At 43.0% G+C, this 25,241-nt stretch overlaps 1 protein-coding gene across 1 annotated transcript in view; it reads right to left on the bottom strand.

Moving 5' to 3' along the window:
- LOC128840963 (hexokinase HKDC1) overlaps nt 1–25,241 on the bottom strand; it is a 50,905-nt gene that overhangs the window by 5,744 nt on the left and 19,920 nt on the right. Inside the window, exons 6-17 of the mRNA XM_054035576.1 lie at nt 24,904–25,003; nt 23,478–23,661; nt 19,031–19,186; nt 17,587–17,820; nt 16,402–16,706; nt 15,601–15,749; nt 15,395–15,514; nt 11,842–11,937; nt 11,664–11,763; nt 9,702–9,885; nt 8,721–8,876; nt 3,427–3,660 (exon numbers count right to left, since the gene is read on the bottom strand). Of these exons, the coding sequence (XP_053891551.1) occupies nt 3,427–3,660; nt 8,721–8,876; nt 9,702–9,885; nt 11,664–11,763; nt 11,842–11,937; nt 15,395–15,514; nt 15,601–15,749; nt 16,402–16,706; nt 17,587–17,820; nt 19,031–19,186; nt 23,478–23,661; nt 24,904–25,003 (2,018 nt within the window). The remainder of the gene's footprint in view (nt 1–3,426; nt 3,661–8,720; nt 8,877–9,701; nt 9,886–11,663; nt 11,764–11,841; nt 11,938–15,394; nt 15,515–15,600; nt 15,750–16,401; nt 16,707–17,586; nt 17,821–19,030; nt 19,187–23,477; nt 23,662–24,903; nt 25,004–25,241) is intronic.

Genomic DNA, 25,241 nt, shown 5'->3' with positions numbered 1-25,241 from the left:
AGGCCTTCTGTGGAGCCACTAGACTAGCCATCTCTTTGCCATCTCACCCATCGTACTTTATGGAAATTTCACTTTGCCTGTTCCAAGTGGTGCAATAGTGAACATGGAGCTTTTTAGGTGCCAAGGGGTTCTGATGATGAAGTCCCATCAGGAGCTAATGCAGGAATTTGTACTGCAGGTGATTCAGAAGAGAAAAGAAGGGAAGAAGAGATGCCAAAAGAAAGTAGTTAAATCTATGGAAACATTTCCATAGCCTAAGTTGGTCAGTTGGGAGATGGCAACTATAAATTCCTCTCTATAAAATGTGTGAAAAGTTAATGTAATCTGGAAACATTTTAACTGCAAACAAAAAAAGTGGCACTTCCCCATCTTGGTCACAGTTTTCATTTTCGGTTTTCCTATCTTTCCTACCATCATGAACTGAATATAGCAGAGAAACCTCATATTTTAAAAACTATTGAGGATGATAGGCAGTCTTCCTTCTGCAAAGTGGGTCTTCTGATGCGGCTACTTTGGCAGCAAATTCTACACCTTCCTCTACCCCCGTTAGACCTCATTCATGGAACATGGATGTAACCTCAGCAACTAACATAATCTTCCATTTGAACAAGGCCACCTCTCTGGCAAAAATTTGGCCAAAGCCATCACCAAAAATATTAAAGGTCCAAAATGCCAAAGATTCATTTAGAACCATTAGAAACTTCTTCCGTTACAGGTTTCCAGCATGAAGATTTCCTTTTGCCTGAGATTTTGGGGGGAGGGGAGGCGGGTTTCTCCCCCTAACTGGAATTTTAATACATTTTAAGCATCCAAAAAGGCCATAAAAAAGGAAATGTTAAGGATAATATATGTGCTAAATGAACCAGAAAGGTACACAGTCTTTGACAGATGCAGCTGTTGGCTTGGCACAAGAATAGAGTTGACTTACCATTTATACTGTATAAAAAGAGTTTAGGTAGTTTCTAAATGTATTTAACTAAAAAGATAAACCTTCATTGCTTGCTTGCTGTGGAAGCTAAAACATTGGAAACTAGCTCTTCTGTTTAACTCAGAATCAATCATTACAACCTCAGCAGCAAGTTTCCCTTTCTTCAGTCAGGCTCCTTTGATCTAATAAAGTACAAGAAGGCACTGCTTTGAGCAGGGCCAGTTCTAGGCACCAGCAAAGCAAGCAGGTGCTTGGGGCGGCAAATTTGCAGGGGCGCAAGAATCCAGCATGAGAGCTGAGAACCAACAGGGAGCCCTGGGAGCTGTAGTTCCTTGGTTAGCTCCCTGCCTATAGAGCCAGCCCTGGAGCAGGGAAAGAACTACATTTCCCAGCATTCCCTTGGCCGCAATTAACAGGAAAGGGAGGGGGAAGGAGTGTAAAACTGAAACCTCATGCTGCAGCTTGCTGTAAATGGTAGGAACAGAGCCAGCTCTAGGTTTTTTGCCGCCCCCCACCTCAGCCCTGGGCTCCCGCCGCACTCCTGTGTTGTCCCAGCCCTGGACTCTCCCTCGCCCACACCCCCTGCTGCCCCTGCTCTGGCCCCCACCCGCACCTCCTGCCACCCCAGCCCTGGGTTCTCTCCCCACCCGCATCTCCTGCCACCCCAGCCCTGGGCTCATCCCCCCCCACCCGCATCTCCTGCCACCCCAGCCCTGGACTCATCCCCCCACCCGCACCTCCTGCCACCCCAGCCCTGGGCTCTTCCCCCCACCCCCACCCACACCTCCTGCCACCCCAGCCCTGGGCTCTTCCCCACACCCCCCACCCGCATCTCCTGCCATCCCAGCCCTGGGTTCTTCCCCCCTACCTGCACCTCCTGCCGCCCCAGCCCTGAGCTCTTCCCCCCACCCACATCTCCTGCCGCCCCAGCCCTGGGCTCTTCCCCCCCCCCCGACACCCACACTCCCTGCTGCCCCAGCTCTGGCCCCCACCTGCACCTCCTGCCGCCCCAGCCCTGGGCTCTTCCCCCCACCCACATCTCCTGCCACCCCAGCCCTGGGCTCTTCCCCACACCCCACACCCGCATCTCCTGCCATCCCAGCCCTGGGTTCTTCCCCCCACCCACATCTCCTGCCGCCCCAGCCCTGGGCTCTTCCCCCACCCGCATCTCCTGCCACCCCAGCCCTGGGCTCTTCCCCCACCCGCATCTCCTGCCACCCCAGCCCTGGGCTCTTCCCCCCACCCGCATCTCCTGCCACCCCAGCCCTGGGCTCTTCTTCTCCCCCCCCCTGACACCCGCACTGCCTGCCGCCCCAGCTCTGGCCCCCACCTGCACCTCCTGCCACCCCAGCCCTGGGCTCTTCTTCTCCCCCCCCGACACCCGCACTGCCTGCCGCCCCAGCTCTGGCCCCCACCTGCACCTCCTGCCACCCCAGCCTGGGCTCTTTCCCTCCCCACCCCCGCACCTGCACCTCCTGCCGCACCAGCCCTGGGCTCTCCCCCAAAGAAAGAATTGGGTGGACTAAATGGACATTGCACCTCTCTATCTGAAGCCTAGCAAGGCAGGTACATGGATCCCACTAGAATTTAAAATGAAAAGTAAGGGAGGGGAGGCTCTACTAGACTGGGCAGCTTTAGATACAGTATCAGGCACGTAAGAGGATTTACAATTTTGAGCCATGGAAGCAGAAATTGACTTTTCTTTTCCAGATTTAGCTAATATTCAGAAAGGGAATCTAGCACCTGCCTTCCAGATTTGAACACCCTCAACATTCAGGAGTGCTCAAGCTCAATTTGGGCAGCTGTTACTTCATTTCTCCCAAATCAAATATACTGATCCACTGTAACTTGCTGTAGGAAAAAGTAGAATAAATTGAGCAAGAAATGCTTCCCAGTGGTTATTAGGGCTGGAATTGCTATTTTCAACAGCCATTACCTTTATTATTATTATTATTATTATTATTATTATTAAGTTTTAGTTTTATTTGTTTAAAAGGAAGAAAGTGATATTGCATTAGCAAATTCCCCATAGAAACAAAGAATGGAACAAAAGAATAATAAAGGCGCATCCAGATAGCCTTCAATCACACAAGCTGAAAATTGTTCTGCTTTACTGCAGTTCTGTAACCATATGGGAACCAGTCCTGTCTGTGTTCTGTGCACATCTAAAATTCCTGCTGAATGACCAGCCCGGGGAGCGAGTTACCAGTGACCCAGGGCTGGGACGGCAGGAGGGTGCAGTGGGGGGAGGGGGCAGCCAAAATTTTTTTTGCTTGGGGCAGAAAAAAACTTAGAGCCGGCCCTGGCTTTGAGCCTCTCTCTCGGCAATTTTCAATCCTTAGCCCAAATTAATAAGTCAACTGCAGGGATACACATTCATTTCTTGAGGATAACCTTTCAGTTTCTATAATCTAAACAGACTACTGAACACAGTTTTGTTTGTTTTCTTAATGGACTCTTAAGTCAACACTAAAGCAAAGGAGGAACAAAGTACTCACTGTGGGTGTAGTTTGTATAAAGTTCCATCCACTCCAACAGTGATTTTCAAGTGCTCTAGATTTCTGTTTTCTCTCTTCTTCTCTACGATAGCAGCTAGTCCTGCTCCACATAGCTGGGCTGCTCTCTTTGAAACAGCACCACACACCTCCTTTACGATAATGCTGTCATCACAAGTGCTGTCCAATCCAAGCTGCTGCAGAATTCTTCTAACCTGGAGAAGGGCTAGCTGGTCACTGTGTTCATACAAACACAACAGCAACTTTTGGTTAGGAGATACTGTGTATACTTTTGGATTTTTAGTCTTACAAATGAACCAGATTGTTAGAGATTAGCTCTGGAGAAAAGCCCAAACACCCTTAATTGGGAGGGAGGTTCTGATTGGAATCCAAATCCAAATTTTGCATCTTGAGCCCTTCTGTGATTGCAATGAATACCACTTAAGAGGAATGAGGTAGTTTTTCAAAGGCACAAATAGCTGTTGGGCACCTCTCACTGAAAACACTGGTCTACAATTTTTGAGAAATCGTCTGCTTCAGAGATAAAATGTGCTATTTATTATGTATTTTGATGTGCTGAATTCAAATATGACAATTAAAACAACTGATTGGCTACTGTTTCTAAGATATGTAAGTTTTTACAGTTTATGTCTAGGTATATTGTGTAGATAGAGTTTTAATCATAAATTGTAAACGTAGGTCTTTTCATGTGTTTATGGTTGCTTTACATGATAATATTTCACCTGTCCTGTTTATGTAACACTTTAAAAATCAGCAAAAGGGTTATATAAATAAAATTTATGATGAAACAAAAGGCAAAAAACTATTCTGTACATAGTTTAGTCCTATTCAGTGTCTACTCAGCGCTTCTTGGCTTGTCTCTTGTATTCATTAAATGGAGCATCTCTTGTCACTGTCCAGCAATAGTCTGCAAGCCTTGATGGGCTCCATTTGCCCTGATAGCGTTTCTCCATTGTTGCAATGTCCTGGTGAAATCACTCGCCGTGCTCGTCGCTCACTGCTCCGCAGTTCGGTGGAAAAAAATCTAGATGAGAGTGCAAAAAATGTATCTTTAGTGACATGTTGCAACCAAGGCTTTTGTATGCCTTGAGGAAGTTTTCCACCAACAACCTGTAGTTGTCTGCCTTGTTGTTTCCGAGAAAATTTATTGCCACTAACTGGAAAGCTTTCCATGCCGTCTTTTCCTTGCCACGCAGTGCATGGTCAAATGCATCCTCTCAAAGAAGTTCACGAATCTGAGGACCAACAAAGACACCTTCCTTTATCTTAGCTTCACTTAACCTTGGAAATTTTCCACGGAGGTACTTGAAAGCTGCTTGTGTTTTGTCAATGGCCTTGATGTGTAAGGGTGGTAACAAAATCTTCCTTGATTCAACAAGTGGTGGATGCTGAACACTTTTCCTCCCAGACTCCAATGACTGTCCGAGTGGCCAATCTTTCTTGATGTAATGGGAATCTCTTGCACGACTATCCCATTCCCAGAGAAAACAGCAGTACTTTGTGTATCCAGTCTGCAGACCAAGCAAGAGAGCAACAACCTTCAAATCGCCACAGAGCTGCCACTGATGTTGGTCATAGTTTATGCACCTCAAAAGTTGTTTCATGTTGTCATAGGTTTCCTTCATATGGACTGCATGACCAACTGGAATTGATGGCAAAATATTGCCATTATGCAGTAAAACAGCTCGTTTTAAGTTTAAGTTAAGACTCGTCTTCGATGAATCAATGAACAGTCTCCACTCATCTGGATCGTGAACGATGTGGAGGGCTGCCATCACACCATCGATGTTGTTGCAGACTACAAGATCACCTTCCATGAAGAAGAATGGGACAAGATCCTTTTGACGGTCACGGAACATGGAAACCCTAACATCACCTGTCAGGAGATTCCACTGCTGTAGTCTGGAGCCCAACAGCTCTGCCTTACTCCTGGGAAGTTCCAAATCCCTGACAAGGTCATTCAGTTCACCTTGTGTTGTGAGGTGTGGTTCAGAGGAGGAGGATGGGAGAAAATGTGGATCCTGTGACATTGATGGTTCAGGACCAGAAGTTTCATCCTCTTCCTCGTCTGACTCAAGTGAGAATGATTCTGGTGCATCAGGAACCAGCACTCCTTCTCCATGGGGTACTGGGCGTATAGCTAATGGAATGTTTGGACAATGCACAGTCCACTTTTTCTTCTTTGACACACCTTTCCCAACTGGAGGCACCATGCAGAAGTAACAATTGCTGGTATGATCTGTTGGCTCTCTCCAAATCATTGGCACTGCAAAAGGCATAGATTTCCTTTTCCTGTTCAACCACTGGCGAAGATTTGTTGCACAAGTGTTGCAGCATATGTGTGGGGCCCATCTCTTGTCCTGATCTCCAATTTTGCAGCCAAAATAAAGGTGATAGGCTTTCTTAACCATAGTGGTTATACTGCGCTTTTGTGATCCAAAAGTCACTTCACCACAAACATAGTAGAAGTTATCTGCACTGTTCACACAAGTACAAGGCATCTCTGCTCACTTTGGCTAAACAGAAATGTGTCCCTTTGCAAAATCAAAATCAAAATCTAGAGCTGATATAGGGCAATTTGTTCAGCAGAGTGATGTAAGCTTCGTTATGATTGCATCATCCATGATTTCTAGGAATAACATGATGCAATTCATATCATGTATGACGCAATACCAGCTTCAGATTGCATCATTCATTGTTTTGCCTAAAAAGCAAGTACTGTCCAAACCCAGTCATAGATTTATTCATAGATCCAGTCAAAGATGTATTTTAGTCATTTCTGGTTTAAACTGAGATCCCTTCCCTTTATAACTCACTTATCCTCTGCCATTCCCAAGTCAAGGGTCGTATATACTGACCCAATAGCATATTTTGAAAACTAGAGCCAATCAACAATTTTAAGCATCATTTTTGTTCTCAGTGACCCAGAATTAGTAAAGTTTGACTACATTTATTTCAGAAGCATTTTGACTGTAGAGCAGTGAAATCAGTAGGAATTAGGCACCTCACTGCCATTTCTGCCTTTGAAAATCAACCACCAATGGGTTACAAGTCAGCCACCCTATTTTTTTAGCATCTTTTCCTTCAGGATCAAAAAGTGATTTTACTCTGAAGATCATGGACAAGCACCCACATACATGCATGCACATGTACATTCAGAGCACAGTTCTTTTTTATAATCCATTATTAATACTCTTTTTGTAAAGCAAACACTGTGAATGAGATAAAGGCTGTGCATGGTGGTAGGATTTTTAAGATGACACGGTTGGGTAAAAACGGGGATAATCACTCCTAACAATTACAGAATAATTATGCAACTTCACCTCCCCTCCCCCCCCCCCGCTCCTATTTTTAACAGGCTTCCAGGAAGGGGAATATTCCATGTTTTTGTGGGGGAATCTCAGAATCATAGGACTGGAAGGGACCTGGAGAGGCCATCTAGTTCAGTCCCCTGCACTCATGGCAGGACTAAGTATTATTCAGACCATTCCTGACAGGTGTTTGTCTAACCTGCTCTTAAAAATCTCCAGTGATGAAGATTCCACAACCTCCATAGGCAATTTATTCCAGTGCTTAACCACCTTGACAGGAAATTTTTCCTAATGTCCAACCTAAACCTCCCTTGCTGCAATTTAAGCCCATTGCTTCTTGTCCTGTCCTCAGAGGTTAAGAACAATTTACCTCCTCCTCCTTGTAACAACCTTTTATGTACTTGAAAACTGTTATGTTCCCTTTCAGTCTTCTCCTCTCCATACTAAACAAACCCAATTTTTCAATCTTCCCTCGTAGGTCACGTTTTCTAGACCTTAGTCATATTTGTTGCTGTCCTCTGGACATGCTCCAATTTGTCCACATCTTTCCTGAAATGTGGCACCCAGAACTGGACACAATACTCCAGCTGAGGAGTACAGTGGAAGAATTACTTCTCATGTCTTGCTTACAACACTCCTGCTAATACATCCCAGAATGATGTTTGCTGCTTTTTTGGGGTGTGGGTGGGCAACAGTTTTACACTGTTGACTCATATTTAGCTTGTGGTCCACTATGACCCGCAGATCCTTTTCCGCAGTACTGCTTCCTATGCAGTCATTTCCAATTTTGTATGTGTGCAACTGATTGCTCCTTCCTAAATGGAGTCCTTTGCATTTGTCCTTATTGAATTTCATCCTACTTACTTCAGATCATTGCTCCAGATCATTCTGAATTTTAATCCTATCCTCCAAAGCACTTGCAGCTTGGTATCATCCACAAACTTTGTAAGTGTACTCTCTGTGCCATTATCTAAATCACTGAACATCTGAATATCTTCATTAATGATCTGGAGGATGGCGTGGACTGCACTCTCAGCAAGTTTGCAGATGACACTAAACTGGGAGGAGTGGTAGATACGCTGGAGGGTAGGGACAGTATACAGAGGGACCTAGACAAATTAGAGGATTGGGCCAAAAAAAACCTGATGAGGTTCAACAAGGACAAGTGCAGAGTCCTGCACATAGGACAGAAGAATCCTATGCACTGTTAACAGACTAGGGACCGAATGGCTAGGAAGCAGTTCTGCAGAAAAGGACCTAAGGGTTACAGTGGACGAGAAGCTGGATATAAGTCAACAGTGTGCCCTTGTTGCCAAGAAGGCTAACAGCATTTTGGGCTGTATAAGTAGGGGCATTGCCAGCAGATCGAGGGACGTGATCGTTCCCCTCTATTCGACATCAGTGAGGCCTCATCTGGAGTACTGTGTCCAGTTTTGGGCCCCACACTACAAGAAGAATGTGGAAAAATTGGAAAGAGTCCAGCAGAGGGCAACAAAAATGATTAGGGGTCTGGAGCACATGACTTATGAGGAGAGGCTGAGGGAACTGGGATTGTTTAGTCTGCAGAAGAGAAGAATGAGGGGGGATTTGATAGCTGCTTTCAACTACCTGAAAGGGGATTCCACAGAGGATGGATCTAGACTGTTCTCAGTGGTACCTGATGACAGAACAAGGAATAATGGTCTCAAGTTCCAGTTGGGGAGGTTTAGGTTGGATATTAAGAAAAACTTTTTCACTAGGAGGGTGGTGAAGCACTGGAATGGGTTACCTAGGGAGGTGGTGGAATCTCCTTCCTTAGAGGTTTTTAAGGTCAGGCTTGACAAAGCCCTGGCTGGGATGATTTAGTTGGGAATTGGTCCTGCTTTGAGCCGGGGGTTGGACTAGATGACCTCCTGAGGTCCCTGCCAACCCTGATATTCTATGATTCTAAGACAGAAACCACCCCATTCTAATGAATTACTTTACCTTTCAATATGAGACAGGAATTTTGTTTCAAATATTCCTCTTGTCCTGAGCGATTCCGAAATCTGACCTCTGAACAGAAGTCCATGGTTGGTTAAGTCAATCAAAATTTGCCTCACTATTTCACCCAAATACATTCCACTGGTCATTTTTTCATACCTATTTTACAAAAAATATTAATAAATAATTACAAATAATTAAAAGATGGAATTAATTCTGTTTAATACCATGGGTAGTACATACTATAACCACCCCCTAAAAATATTAAAAACTCGGGTAATTCCACTACCCTAAACTCACTGCTGCTTGGCTGTAAAAAAAACAACACATTATCTTACAATTACTTCAAACGCAAACACTAGTTAGAATATTTCATGTTCTAAGGAAGATGAAGAAATTAGAAAGAACACACAAAATATTAAGTATAATGCATTGATTGAAGTTCCAGTTTTAGATTAACTCTAACATTTTACCCAGCTTCCCCCACCTTTAACTTTGGTGGCTGATATAAATTGGCACTTAGATCCAGATCAGGTCTGGCCTTGCAAAACCAAACTCAGACTCCTCAACTCATTTTTTGCAGGATTTATTTTGAAGTTCATTTTTAATACAAAACTTTCACAATTAATCTTATTTGGAAAGTATTCACAGTTGAGTATTTTATCCTAGCGTCAAGCCAAGTGGAACAGTAAAATAAAAGGATGACAGGACAACACAGTCATGCTTATGTTTTGCATATGTGTCTTAAAAGGTGTTCTGTTTTGCAAATCACCTGTTTTGGCAATGTTGATGTGGGGACAGAGAAATAATTTAGTCCAGATATAAAGAACATAGGCAATCTGCATGATTTATAGTTTGGCAAATGAATTACGATACCAAAATCTCCTTGCAAATTACTTGTTTAAAAAACAAAAAAAAGCAGTTCAGGTTCAGGAACGTTGTAGTAACCTATTCATCATTTAAAAACAATAAAATCAGTTTTACCTCTGTTTCCCAGGATTTAATGAACCCTCATCCACTTCTTTATCATATTTTGTTCTGATACTATCAATGCACCCATTGTCACCAAATCCTCCCCATTCCGTGTTAATGCACATTTTCCCTTCAGTCCCTTCCACAATTTCAATATTCTTCATCTCTTCCATATAGCACACGTTGCTGCCAGTTCCTGGGAGAAAGCAAAAGGGCTTCCGTCACATCTAGTTAAAGAGTAGCTGAAATGCATAGAAGGAAATCATGGTGTCTACACTGTGAAATATTTAAATGTCACTCTCCTGAACCAGATCCGTATTACAAAGATATCCCAAGATCTTAATAGAAATCAGTGTCAACAAGTGGCCTTTCTGATAGTATCTTCTACATCATTGAAATACAAACATTCAGAACTGAGGTAGGTTTTCCACAGAATATGCCATAGAAATTAAGAGTACTGGAGATTTCCTATTACTGCAATGCCCTCATGGGAATCTCACTGGAGAAAAGGAGATGGGGTAGGAAGGCACAGAGTCAGGTGACTGAATACTACCCAATTGATATTTGCATCACATTTTGCAGGCCAGACAACTCATGCTACTGTAAAAGTTATTTGGCTCAACCATACTTTGTTTTATCCCATGTTCATGCATCTACATGTCATATTTGCTTGTTCAGTGTTGCTACACACTGGCCAGGCATCTTTATCTGCCTACCTACAATGGACCCTGAGTCCTTTTGTTCAGAGGATACACCAGATTCACAGCTCATCTCTGCATGTGAACACATTCTTCAAAAGAACATAACATCTGAATCTAGAAATAGTTGAGCGGGCAGAGCATCATCTTCAGTGCTTAATTTGTGCCAGGGCTGGGCCCTGGCATCTCTGGGCTTGCCACGGCAGTTATGAAAGTAAATCAATTGCTTGAGCCCTGGCACCTAATTGCTTGAGCCATCACACCTCTTTCATTACAAATTAAGCACTAATCATCTTCCTACAATATTAGCCACAGTCTCCAAGGATTCCCTCATTATATTCTGCTTTAAACACCCTTCCCTGTCTTCACCACACGTAAGGTTTACAGATTGGCCACTAAGGGTGTGTCTACACTGCCCATGTTACAGTGCGGCCCTGGCAGACATGGGCAATGTAGTCACGCTCTATCGCTGGAGGAGAGCTCTCCTGGCAATTTAAAAAAAAAACAACCCACCTAGAACGAGGGGTAGCTTTATCACAGGGAGCCGGCACTGTCTGGCACTTTTCAGCACTAAAACTTTTGTCACTCAGGGGGGTGTTTTTTCACACCCCTGAATGACTAAAGTTTTAGCGCTGAAAGTGGCAGTGTGGACACAGCCTTAAATTGTAGCACTAGAGGAAGAGATGAAACTTCATCCAGAACATGTCACAGCCTTTCCCCCAGCTATATTCATAGCCCCAGGGTAGTGTATTGGAAACAATAAAAATTATAAGCTGTCACTTTAAATCCTGGTCCAGCTTGCAGGCTAGAGACTTTGTAGGAAAGTGTGTGATCCATCTATACCTCGCAGAGTCAGTTTGCAGAAAGCTAGAGTAAGGTGGGGTGAGCTGTGCTCTCTGTTTTAGTGATCAGCCTATTTTGTTTCCCTCCATTTGGGGTTTTTCCTGTGTCCTGATTTCTAAGAAATAAAGTAGTCTTATATCAAAGCTTTCCAGCAGAAAATATTTAATGTTTGTATCCAGTTTATCTGTTTGTAGGTTGTGAAACATAACTCGCTGTCAGTCCAGTGACTGAATATTAGTTAATCCCATTCTCCTACATCCTGGTGCAGATCATTACCATGGAGCTACCAAGGTAGCACAAGTTCTCCAGACATTAATAGTTCTTATGACAGACTTTATCTGTCTCAGTGGTAAGATTTTTTTCTATCACAAATCAACTGATCATTTAAATATTTTGCTTTCATTTTAAACAAGTAATTTGACTAGTATTTTACCTGCAATAAAGCCAATTTCACAATTTGGATCCTCATAGCCACATGTCATCATTGTCCCAACAGTGTCATTTACCACTGCTACAATATCCAAGTCAAACTCCTGCAATGGAAATCATATTATTTAGAAAGGGGTGCAGCTGTTTTAACAAACCAAATAGATAGGAATAGAATTCCTTACATTTCTGCGTTTAATGGCCTCTCTTAGCATATCAACAACATCCTCTCCTTCACAGTCTGTTGCCTTGAAACCTTTTGTCCACTCCACAAGTGCTCCCTGTAACAGAACAGCAACAAAAATGACAAATGTAGTTGGATGTGAATCCTGTGCACTGAATGGGGCAGGGTCCTGTGGAAAAAGTACTGTGTAAGCATGTAATTAATGACTGTATCATTTGCGCAAGGGGGCTGAATTAATTTCGGCGGCGGGTCCTTCAGTGCCGCTGAAGACCCGGAGCGAGTGAAGGACCCGCCGCCAAAGTGCTGCCAAAGATCCGGACCACCGCCGGGTATTCGAATCAGGCCCCGCACTTCCTAAAGCCGGCCCTGCCTCCCAGAACTCACCCTCCATACCCCCTCAGGTAACCTTCGTTCTGGCATTTCCTAACATTTGAGTGCTTGACTTTTGCAAACTTAATAATGTTCTTTTAATGTAGTTTTTTTATGTATAATATGTTTTTGGCCCGTGTAAAACCCAACTTCCACTGTGCTGACTCCACTTGCAAAGGCAGATTTACCATGTAACAAACAGTGGGGTGGCACGGAGCCCCCAATGACAGGGGGGCCCAAAATGGAGGACAAATCTCATCTGACAACCTGCCCAAGTCCCGGCCGGTGGCACAGCAGGGCTCAGGCAGGCAGGCTGCCTGCATTCCATGGCTGGTGGCCCCACACTGCTCCCGGAAACGGCCAGCTGCTGGCAACATCTCTGCGTGCCCCTGGCGGGGAGGAGGCAGCTCTGCGCGCTGCCCCTGCCCCAGGCAGTGCACAGAGTCCCGCTGCCCCCCTCCCCGCAAGGGGCGCGCAGAGATGTACCAGCAACAGTGCAGCAGGGCTAAGGCAGCTCCCTGCCCGCGCAGCCTCCCTCCCTCTGTGCTGCTACCAAAAGCAGCCAGCATGTCCCTGCGGCCCCAGGGATGGGGTGTGAGGGAGAGTCTCCACGCGTTGCCCCCGCCCCGAGCACCAACTCTGCAGCTCCCATTGGCTGGGAACTGCAGCCAATGGGAGCTACGGAAGCGGTGCACAGAGACTCCCGTCCCCCGCCTAGAAGCCGCTGCCAGAGGGGTGTGCTGGTCGCTTTCAGAGCTGCACTGCCCAAGGTAAGCGCTGCCCCCCTGACCCCTACCGCACCCCTGCCGCAGCCCAGAGCCCGCACCCAAACTTCCTCCCAGCAGGGCCAGCTTTAGGCCGATTCCCCCAAATCGGGCCCCTCGCCTAAGAGGGCCCTACGCCCTAAAGAAGAGAGCCTAACTTTTTAATTTTTACTCACCCGGCGGCGGTCTGGGTCTTTGGCGGCACTTCGGCGGCAGGTCCTTCACTCGTTCCAGGTCTTCAGCGGCACTTGGGCGGCAGGTCCTTCACTCGTTCCGGGTCTTCGGCGGCACTTCAGCGGCAGGTCCTTCACTCGCTCTGGGTCTTCGGTGGCATTTCGGCGGCGGGTCCTTCAGTGCCGCTGAAGACCCGGAGCGAGTGAAGGACCCGCCGCCAAAGTGCTGCCAAAGATCCGGACCACCGCCGGGTATTCGAATCAGGCCCCGCACTTCCTAAAGCCGGCCCTGCCTCCCAGAACTCACCCTCCATACCCCCTCCCACCCCAACCCCCTGCCTCAGCCTAGAGCCCAATCCAGCACCCAAACTCCCTCCCAGAGCCTGACTTCTGCCTCAATCAAGGTACACCTCTACCCCAATATAATGCAGTAAAGCAGTCCTCCGGGGGGGCAGGGCTGCACACTCCGGCGGATCAAAGCAAGTTCGATATAACGCGGTTTCACCTATAACACGGTAAGATTTTTTGGCTCCCGAGGACAGCGCTATATTGAGATAGAGGTGTACCTCACTTTATTTTCATTTACTTCCTATTACTTATAATATAGGAGGAGGATGAAGAAAAAAAAGAATGAAAAATGTGTGGGGCGGGGGGGGGGATAAGAGAATATTCTTTTTCTTGGCTCGGTCTCAAGGGGGGGCCCCAAAAGTGAAGCTGTGCACAGGGCCCCACTAACTCTAAATCCACCAATGTCCACTTGGTTTGCTGTTGACAACTTTACTCCATGGTTTATTAAGATTCTGAACCATGCTTGCAGCACAAACAGTGGTTCAATTTGTCAAGTTATGTCCCTAAATACTAGACATTACCAAGGTGTAGCTTGTTACCAGAACAACAGAGACACAGTTAGACCGGAAGAAGATAGCCTCACATATGCCATTATTATTTGACCACGTTTGTGAGTGAACTATGACAAGAATTATATTTATTGTAAATAATTAAGCAGTCAACTTAATGAGTTTTAAGAAATTTCCATTGCAAAATTTCAGCTCATTTGATGCGTGATACTGGGGATTCTTATCTAGGTTACCATGTGAGTTGTTTTAACTCGAAGATAAATAATCTGATCCCACTGATGAAGTTTTGAAATTATGCTAAAAATAACTAGCTTTCCATTGTTCAACCAGTATTATACAGACTGCTCGATATGAACCAATGACAGTTTCTGAACGATGCTGAAATCATAGCTGTTAATTACACCAAGTTTTTTAAAAAAACAAGATAAAGAGATAAAACAAACTGGCCCAGAGGGTGCAAGCCCTGACTCGGATTGATAGTTCATAAATAATCTGTCATTTTGGCTGCATTCATTTTCCCATCACTCACTAATTTGCTTCATATTTGAAAGGCAGAGCGATAAATAGTTCTCAATTATAACCAAGTCCTTAGGCTGAAGTTCCAATGTGTGTGGTTGGGGTTTTTTTTTTTTTTGTTTTTTTTTGTACAACAGGTTTAAAATAAACCAAGCATTGACTGTCCTTTCAAATTTTTACAGAGTCTAAGTGTCAAATCAGAGCACAAAGGGGGAGGAAGTATCATGAAAAGCTGCTTGATGATCAATCAAAATTCAACCCTTCGGTGCGAATGACTAAGTTCAACTCTGCCCACTGGTGCATCACAAAATGGAATAAATAAAGTGTGAAAGAAGACACTGAGTGCAGATATCCTTTTTTCTGTTGCACACTTCTGAAAACACTCAATTTGTAGCTGGAAAAGTATAATTAGGAGACTAATCTCCATTGATGATATCGATCTGAAGGAGAGCAAGAGATTTCTGACCCATTAAAAACATACAAGATCATTTAGTAGTCATTGTGGCGTCCTCTTCTTGCTCTGTAAGTAGCCAACTGGCTGAATAAGCCAATATTTAGTATAAGTAAGGGTGGCAAAATCTGACAGTATATATACTTAGAATATTTTTGTGTGTTTATGGTGCTTTTTTCATCTCTATTTTATGTGAGGCAATTCATAAGTCTAAGGATCTGCCCTGAATCTTATTTAAAACCTTGTAAATCCTTGCTTGTAAAAAATATAAAATTTTAAATGCTGGATTTAAAATGAAGGGTTTCTGCATTAAATGACTGAACAGAGACTAGTTAAAAAAATCCATCAAAATGATCCAGCAATTTTCTAATAGGAATCAGACCTACTGTAGCTATTCAACACTGTTTTGTGTTCCAGTCCTTACCTTATCAATGCTAGCTTGCCTGCAGGGGAAAGAGAATGTGAAGCCCAAAGGGAGACGTGCACCTTTTATTCCCATGTACTCCAAAAAATCTGCTATGCACTGGACAATGTGATCAAAGAGCTGGAAGAACAGAAGCCGTGTGTAAAAACCAGCACACATTTAATGGACAATAATGTGGCAAAAATAATAACCAGTTTGGACATTACCTCTTCCCCTGTTCCTTGCATAATTTCCAAAGGAATGGCAAAGATTTTATTGTACATTCTCACAGATTTTCTTCTCCCACTTCGAATTTTCACAAGCAGAACTCTGAAATTTGTTCCCCCAAGATCAAGTGCAAGGAATTTTCCTTTTTCTGTAGCAGAAAAACAAATATTTTTTTCAGTGCTTCTCAACAGTTAGACATAGTACATCTGCCTAGTCAGAACATGCAAGCTATGGGAGCCATTACAGCACACCATAAATACTGGGTAAGAGCTGACTGGGAACTCTAATTCCCATCCTGCAGAAAATTCCCAAGTTTAAAAGGTGTTCCAAAAGGGAACATAAAATAAAAGATCAAAATTTCTGAAGAATGGGAATTCCAAAAATTTGTTTAGAAAAAAAACTTATTTTGTTTCAACCTTTTAAAAATGTTTCCAAGGCTTCCTGAGCTTCCGGGAGCCCCAGCAGCCAGCCCAGTGGGGAGCTCAGCAGTTCAAGGAGCCTGGGAGCCAGGACTCTGAGGGCTACCAGGCTGCCAAAGAGCTAGGAGAGCCTGGAAACCCACCTGCAAGGCAGCCTGCCTGGTAGCCTGCCACAGAACCAGGGACTCTGTCAAGGCTGTTAAGTAGCCGGGAGCTTGGAAGCCCTGGGAGACTGAACTGCCAAGGAGTCAGAAGCATTTCACGAGACACTGAAACTCTGACGAATTGGCAATTTCCAACAGAAAAATGTTCCAGAGGAAAATTTCCAACCATCTCTACTATGTAACCTTACATTTTTGTGTGCCTTGCAAAGACTCTTACCTGTTCCATCCGGTGTTCCACAAACATAAGTTGGTAACATTTTCACTGTGGCAGTCGCATGTGTTTCTTTCTTCAGTCCATATTCCAATTCTTCCCTCATTTTATTTTTCACTTCTATAAGATTCTCCTTGGAAAGTTCAAATGATGCTAGAATATCATCAATTTGTTTGCGCTGAGATACCAGTCTGCATGCAACTGCAGTTACCATGGCTGCTCCCTTCGCACTGCCACTTTCAGAGAGAAGAAATCGGACATCACAGTTTGGGACCAGCCTTCTCACAACCTTATGCAGGCGTTTAGGATATCTGGAAGAAAAATCATTGCCTTAGACCCTTGCAAAATATTGTGTGTATAATATACATGTACAAAACCATACACATCTGTAATAAACACACAAAACTTCATAAGTACAAAAGGAGAATTACGAAATGCAACCTCAGAAATTAAGAGGGGGAATGAGTGTGCAACTCTTCTTTTCTGGTTATTGGCAGCTTCAGTTATTACTGTAGGTGAGAAGGAATTATTGGCAACATCTCCCATGATCAAATCCATACAAATAGGCTATAATGAAATTACACCTTAAAGTCTTGCTACATTGGCGAGTTCAAGTGGGAATAAGATCCTGAGGAGAAGGGAGGCCCCTATATGACATATTGGGGAGGGTGTAAAGATAGGCCTTAACCAGACCAGTTACAACTTGCCACCTTCTCAATTTTGTGGAAGTGTAGGTGTAGATTCAGATCCAAGCTTTGAATTCAGGCCCCTTTCCATAATGTGCCGACTCTGAACACTCTAGAATTTGGGTAAGCTTGATTTAGATTAGATTCTGGATCCAAACTTCTCAACTCAGGTACACCTCTAGTTAAGAAGGAATGGTGCTACAGCTAATAAACCAAGGGTTCAAAATAGAGAAATGAATTAGGAAAGAAAGTTAATTTGAAAATTCCATGAGATAGATCATAATAAAATGTATTGTGTTGATTGTTTGCTAAAGGAGCTGTTTTTATTTGTTTATTTTCCAAAAAAATCTTTTATCTTTATAGAGTTCACATTCAAGTATTGTCTTAGAAAGGTGAATGGTACACAAGACATGGGTGAATGTCTGTCCCCTCCCCCGATCTAATGTTCGTAACCTTTGCTAAATAACCCAGACAAAATAATATAGCACCAAGGCAGCTTACTTACTGAGGGTGTGTTTTATACAGAGTTCCATCTATTCCAACAGTAGTTCTCAGTCGTATAAGTTTTTTATTTTCTCTCAGACGGGTCAGTATTGCTGCTAAGGCAGCAGCACAGAGATTTGCGGAGCGAAATGAAACGATGGTGCAGACATGCTGAACAGCAATGCAATCTTCTTCAGAAGGAGTCAGGCCCAGTTCCATCAGAATCTCCTTAGTGTTTTGGAGACCTTTTTTATGTCTAACACCAAACAAAGAAACATACATTAACCTATACTAGAATAATTGTGTCTGGATGTGACTAACAGAAAACAACACAGATTTAGGTCACAAGAGATTAGGCAATTTCCTGAGAGCACTGGTTCTACGTGCTTCATAGATTACTAGTTGTCCACAGATGATTTGCTTCCAATCTGCAGTGAGCTGGCTGATTACAGGTTGATAACTTCTCCTGTTCATTTTTCATTTTTTAAGGTTTCTTGCCATGAATCAGGTTGTCCAACCAAATAAAATTAGAAAGTCTCAGAAGGCCTGATACAGCTCCAATGAAAGTCAATGAAAAGATTCCCATTAAGTTTAATCAGAGTTGACTTGACCCTTGAATAAACAGGGGAGGGCGAGTTATGTTTAACAAACATTAAACAGGCTGCTCCTTTTCTGTATCATTTTCAGATAACCTTGTCTGCTTTCTCAGGTTTTAGATTATTATTAGAAGTAGAACTGGAGCACTACATGCTAATATTCAAGACAAAATGCTGTTTTAAAGATAAATGTGCATTTCTTGCTTTTCCCTTAAAGAACATCATAAAGTCAGGGTCCATTTTGTGGCTGGAATATGGCCCATGTTTAAAACCAAAGCACCAGAAACAGAGTTTTCAAACACTACAGACAGTCATCAATAACATGGGCTGTCTGCAGATCGATAATGCTCTTTATCCAGACTTATAAAACCAAACATAATAAGTATGAATACATAAAGCCTTCCACTCTTCTGAAACACTGAAAACAGCTCGGTGGATCTACACACATGGTTAGGATGACCAAACAGCAAGTGTGAAAAATCGGGACAGGGGATATGGGGTAATAGGAGCCTATATAAGAAAAAGACCCCAAAATCGGGACTGTCCCTATAAAATTGGGACATCTGGTCACCCTACACATGGTCAGGTCTCTCCATTTGTTACATACGATAAATATAATACATTTTAATAGTTCAGTGTGTGTTTGCCTCTGTATTACTTTATTACCTATTAAAAGACCAGTTTGGTCTACTAGATTCTCCCATTGATTCTAGCACTGAATTGATTTGAGCAGAAATTTGATCATCAATCAGGATTAATCTCAACAATCAATTTCAAATATTTACATATTATAATAGCATGGAAGATGACTAGTTGCACTTTTGGAAAGGCTAAAAAGTGATTACTGAGGAGTGTTTTTAAAGCTCTTACTTTTCCATAGCAGCTACATGTTTTGTCTCAATCTTGTCCTTAGTACGGAGAGCTGTTGATATCTTGCCATTGAAGAGCAGACCTTTCTTTGCCATTTTTAGAAGAATGAGTCTTACAAGTTCTCCTAAATACAATCCACTAATCATCTTCTCAAACCTGTTAGTGAATACAAGCAATGGTTACACTCAAGAAAGATACCTAGGCGTCATCATGGATAGGTCTCTGAAGATATCTGCTCAGTGTGCAGTGGCAGTCAAAAAAGCTAACAGAACATTAGGAACCATTAGGAAAGGGATAGATAACAGAAAATATAATCATAGAATATCAGGGTTGGAAGGGACCTCAGGAGGTCATCTAATCCAACCCCCTGCTCAAAGCAGAACCAATCCCCAGACAGATTTTTACCCCAATTCCCTAAATGGCCCCCTCAAGGATTGAACTCACAACGCTGGGTTTAGCAGGCCAATGCTCAAACCACTGAGCTATCCCTCCCCCACTATATAAATCCATGGTACACTCACACCTTGAATCAGGCATGAAAGTAATTTAAAAGACTTACCAGTATGCCAGAATCTTGAGCAGGGGGCGGGACCTAAACTGGAAGGAGAGTGGCCTCAACCAGAAGGTGCGGGACCTTTAGAGCCCCTGGCCCTTTAAATCGAGATTTAAAGGGCCCCAAGCTCTGGCTGCAGTAGTGGCGGCTGGGAGCCCTGGGCCCTTTAAATCACTGCCGGAGCTACCAGCTGCAGAGGTGGCTACTGTAGCAGAGTCCTGGGCCCTTTAAATTGCCGAAGGAGCCCCAGGGGTCCCGGCTGCCACCGCTACCCTGGGGCTTCAGCAGCAGGGCTCAGGCGGCGATTTAAAGGGCCTGGGGCTCCAGCCGCCGCTACCACCCCGGGCCCTTTAAATCTCCACCAACTCCGGCAGCAGGGCTCTGGCTGCAATTTAAAGGGCCCGGGATGGTAGCGGCAGCCAGAGCTCCAAACCCTTTAAATCACCACCTGAGCCCCACTGCCAGAGCCCTGGGGTGGTAGCAACGTCCGGAGCCCCGGGCCCTTTAAATTGCCGAAGGAGCCCCAAGGGTCCCAGCCACCTGTGCTACCCAGGGGCTCCGGCCGCGGGGCTCCGGCAGCAATTTAAAGGGCCTGGGGCTCCAGCCACTGCTGGGAGCCCCAGGCCCTTTAAATTGCCACCTGGAGAAGCTGGCACCTGGAGAACGGCGTACCGGCTTACTTTCAGCTCTGCCTTGAATACTGTGTGCAGTTCTGGTCACCCCATCTCAAAAAGATATATTAGAATTGTAAATAATACAGAGAAGGGAAACAAAAATGATTTGGAGTCTGGAAAAGCTTCCATATGAGGAGAGATTAAAAAGCCTGGGACCATTCAGCTTAAAAATAGAAGAAGGGGGAGAATATGATAATACTTAGTCCTGCCATGAGTGCAGGGACTGGATTAGATGACCTCTCAAGGTCCCTTCCAGTTCTACAATTCTATGATAGAGGTCTATGAAATCATGAATTGTGTGAACAAAGTGAATAGGTAAGTGCTATTTACTCCTTTACATAACGCAAGAACTAAGGGACACCTGATGACATTAATAGGCAGCAGGCTTAAAACAGACATAAGGAAGTACTTCTTTAAACAACACACAGTCAACCTGGGGAATTTGTTGACAAAACTATAACTGAGTTCAAATCTGCATTAGATATGTTAATGAAAAATAAAGTCCATCCAAAGCTATTACCCAAGATGGCCAGGGATGGAACCCCATGCTCAAGGTGTCCCTAAATCTCCACTTACCAGAAACTCATACTGGACAACAGAGAATGGATCACTCAGTAATTGCCCTGTTCTGTTCATTCCCTCTGAAGCATCTGGCACTGGCCATTGTAAGAAGACAGGATACTAGGCTAGATGGATCATTGGTCTGACCCAGTGTGGCCATTCTTATGTTCTTATATTCTTATATAGACAAAAACACCAAGGTACCTAAGTGAATCTAATTCTTTCTACAGATCACCAGAATTGCTATATGTTTAAAAAGTAAAATGTAATTAAGCCTACATAAAAGTAGGTACCAGCAACTCTCTGTATTTTTGTAGGGATATTAAAGAAGATACTAACAGTGATTCCCCCAAGTGACAGTGACCCCCTCATAATTTGTCCCCCACACTTTAAAATCCAACAGTTTCACCAAGTACAAAAATCTCTTGGGTCTTCTGTTAAAACTTGTAAGCTACTGTCTGTAGAAACTATTGATTGTATCTATCCTGTGAAATATCAGGGGGTAGCCGTGTTAGTCTGTATCTACAAAAACTCACGAAAGCTTATGCCCAAATAAATCTGTTAGTCTTTAAGGTGCCACCAGATTCTTTGTTATCCTGTGAAAGATACTTTATTACTATGTAAAACTTACAAACAAGTTAATTGACTTTGTTCTTGAAGTAATTGATACAATGTAAACAAACACTATAAGCCGTTAAGTGACTTTCACTTCATTGTAATAGCAACAGCTCCTAGGACAGACCCCCCACCCTCTGTGATTAAAGGGCCGGGAATCTCAAATGAATTAGCACACACCCCGAAAGTGGTGGAGACAGTAAATTAAAATATGGTTAAGATATGGAATGTATGCTGATGAATGCTTGATATACATGAATGGTTAGGGAGGTGCCAGCCTAGAAAGGGAGTACCCATCGGCCGAAGAATGTGTCAAGTGGATGACCAGACAACCCCCAGAGGGTAAACTGGGATCCACCCCATCACCTGGAAGGATGAGAAACACAAACTTTGGACAGCTTGGAGCCACCAGGAATGTGCCATCTGCTGATTGAGTCAGCAACAGCAGAATGAAACAGCTCCCATAGACTAACATAGGAATTAATTCCTATAAGAATGGGCTCTCAAGCCTGAGGACTTTGAGTCTCTGGTTCTGCTGCCAGCCTCCAGAAGCATCATGTGCACCTGACACAGACTCGGCTCCATCCTCATGACCAAGATACCTGGCCAGTAACTTGGCATGAGCAACTTCTAGGCTGGTAACTATAACACCTATACAGAACTTAAATGAATGATTGTGTAAATGAATGTGTGTGTGTGTGTGTGTGTGTGTGTAAGGAATAAGTAGTGATAGGAATAAGTAGTCAAACAACATTGTTTACTTTTATCTTTTGCTTTACCATTATATTTACAATAAATGTGGCAACTTTGCCTTATCCCTCTTAATAAGATCCTGCTGGTTTTTATTCTATTGGTATAACATTTTAAACTGATTATTAACAGTCATTGAAGCCATATTAAACATGATGCATTTCATTCCAAAGGCTCTAACAAGTAATACTGCAGGAATCTCACTGTGATAAAATGATACATTTCTGTAATTAAAAGAATAATGTGAGGGAAAAACATCAGATTACCAGCCTTTCAAATAGTAGCAGTTAAACCTGGGTGTGCATTTACTTTCTGTGACACAAGGACAAAGCAGGTATGCCTATGTTAATGCTTCTTAAGCAATGTATTAATATATTTGCCTGCAACCCAGCCATTGGGAGGAGCTTGGATGAAATACACTTTTAACACAGGTTTCATCTATATGCATTGGGGACTCCTCTTTTGAGCACCTACAGGGTGGTATGCAGAGAACACTTTAGAAGATATTGTGTCACAGAGAAGCAGTTTTCAATGACTGACCTTGCATAGGAACTCTTGGCATTCATAGTGAATGAGTGGGCTGAGGTTACACTAATATTCCAAATTCTGTCACTGCTGAGGAGCTATCCCCACCTCTATCCTGTGGTCCCTCGTTAACATGCAAGTAATTTAAGAACACATGACAGATACTCTCATGAAGAAAAATGATAACAAATCAGCCTCACTTCCTCATTTTACTCCATCACAAAATGACAACAGAATTACTGACTAATAATAATGTACCATTACTGGTTGCTTTGTGGGTATAGAAGGTGAAATCCTGACTCCACTGAAGTCAAGTCAATGGCAAAATTCCTATTGACTTCGGTGGGGCCAGGATTTCACCCAGAGTCTCCAACAGGACCCTTCCATCTGAAATAAAAGAAAACGGAGTTGCAGAAAATGATCCAGAATGCATGAGGTCTGTGGCTTCCAGGTCACACTGTGCAGTTTGGGGTGCCCCGGCCAATGAAGGCTTACAGCAGCAGTGAGGCACAGCCATGTAAGAGATCCCACCATCAACCGGTAGGTTACAGAAAGGAAGGGGATCTTAACTGAACCAGTCCCAGGAACACTTTGGGTGTGGATGGATGGAGGCTTGAACCAGCTTCCATCATGGCTGAACTAGTTCACCTAACCCTACTTCCATTCCCAAGGGCTCTATAGCTCAATGTACGCTCGGTAAACAGACTCAAAATGTGGAGACTGTCACAGAAAGCCTCATGTTAGTAAGTGAAGGAGGAACAATACTTACAGTTGTTTTCCAGGATTGATAGATCCCAAGTCAATCTCCCTGTCAAACTCAGTCCTGAGATCATCCAGTGACCCATCGTCTCCAAAGGCTCCCCACTCAGTGTTAATGCACATCCTCCCCTCATCACCTTCCACCAGATCAATGTTACTCATTTCTTCCATGTAGCAGGCATTCGTGCCAGTTCCTGAGTGTATCAGAAAGAAAAAAATTTACACATGAAGAATTAATTGAAAATACATTTTAGAATTAGATTCAATATTTTCTTTACCGGAAAATGTACTTTCATTAAGTTACATGTTAAGCTATACAAAACCTTCTGTATCTGAAACCTGTTAAATGACCATTGAATATCAAGGAAATAGTGAATGAATGAAATGAAATGAATACAAGGGCTGAGTCATTCAAAATATTTGTGCTATTTCATATTCACTCATATATGACACTTTAAAATTGGGAAAATGTGAAGCGGACATGTTATGAAGAGAGTATATGATTCTTGTTGGGAAAGGTGAGAGGAGATTTTCCTTCTCTGGACAAAAATACCTGGATCTTCTACAGCATTAGCAGAAACATTTATTTTGTAGGTCAGAATCTCCTGAAAGAATTGGATAGAAACAAAACGATAGCCTCCTTTATTATTTGATGATATATCTGTATATGAACAGGAAATTCCTTAACCATTATGGACTTCTCACTTCCTGACAGTATAAACTATAAACAATGTCATTTTTAAGCATGATTGTTGCAGTCATCAAAAGGCTTGAAAATACTAACTGTAGTGAAATATTTTGCGAACAGCTGGCAAAAAAAAATAATAATAATAACAGCTGTTCACTGTGGGTCTGACCCCAAGAGCTCTCAAATGTCTCAGGACTTGCCAATGTCTTCTTGTCTTTATTTTTTCTTAACAGAACTAAATATGTACATACAGAGGTAAAATTTTAGGATATATTGAATTGTCCCAAGGTTAGGCAGAAGTCACTAGAAGAAAGACCAGGAAGGGAGAAAGACAGACAGACAGGCATCTGTGTAAGAATAAGAGTAAGTAGAAGCATTCAGGAAGTGATCATTTGTAAAAGGTCCCAGGTAAAATAAAACAAGACAAGTAACTTCTTTTTAAAATATAAATTTGTATATAAGATGACAACACTCATTTTACTGATTTGGAACTAAATTTTTTCAAGCCAACTTTAACCAAGCCACTATTTTTGCATTTGCAATTTTTTGGATGTGCAGGTCACTTAAATGTTTACATTCCACTTTATATCCAAAAGTGAGGGACAAGTGCTTGAAAATCCAATCTTTTATGTTTTTCATTTTCAAATAGTTTATTTTTGAATTGTGAAGTTGAAAATGCCTCCATCCCCTAGATTTGCTAAAATCATAAGCCTGCTTTTTCAACCCTGCTTTAATAAAATAAAATTACCTATTATGATGCCAACTTCACAGCGCTGATCATCATATCCACAGGTCATCATTGTTCCCACTGTATCATTTACCAGTGCTAAAACATCTACATCCACATCCTAAGAAAAAGACCGCTAGTGAATAGAAAAATATTTACACCCTTCCTTATAGTTAAGTGTTTAGAGATAACATTGTTAAATTGGGCCCTCTAAAAGTTAGTCTATGTGAATAAGATTAATTTACTTCAATGGGATTTAAGCATCTGCCTAATAAAGATGGACTTAAGCACATGAATAAGTGCTATGCTGAATCAAGGCTAGAATCTTCAGTTGTTCTCCCATTCCCTCCAATCCACCA

This window comes from Malaclemys terrapin, chromosome 7, assembly GCF_027887155.1.
Source record: "Malaclemys terrapin pileata isolate rMalTer1 chromosome 7, rMalTer1.hap1, whole genome shotgun sequence".
In the NCBI taxonomy this organism is placed as follows: Eukaryota; Metazoa; Chordata; order Testudines; family Emydidae; genus Malaclemys; species Malaclemys terrapin.
Note: the sequence above shows the minus strand (reverse complement) of the source record. Positions and strands in the feature narration are given on the sequence as shown.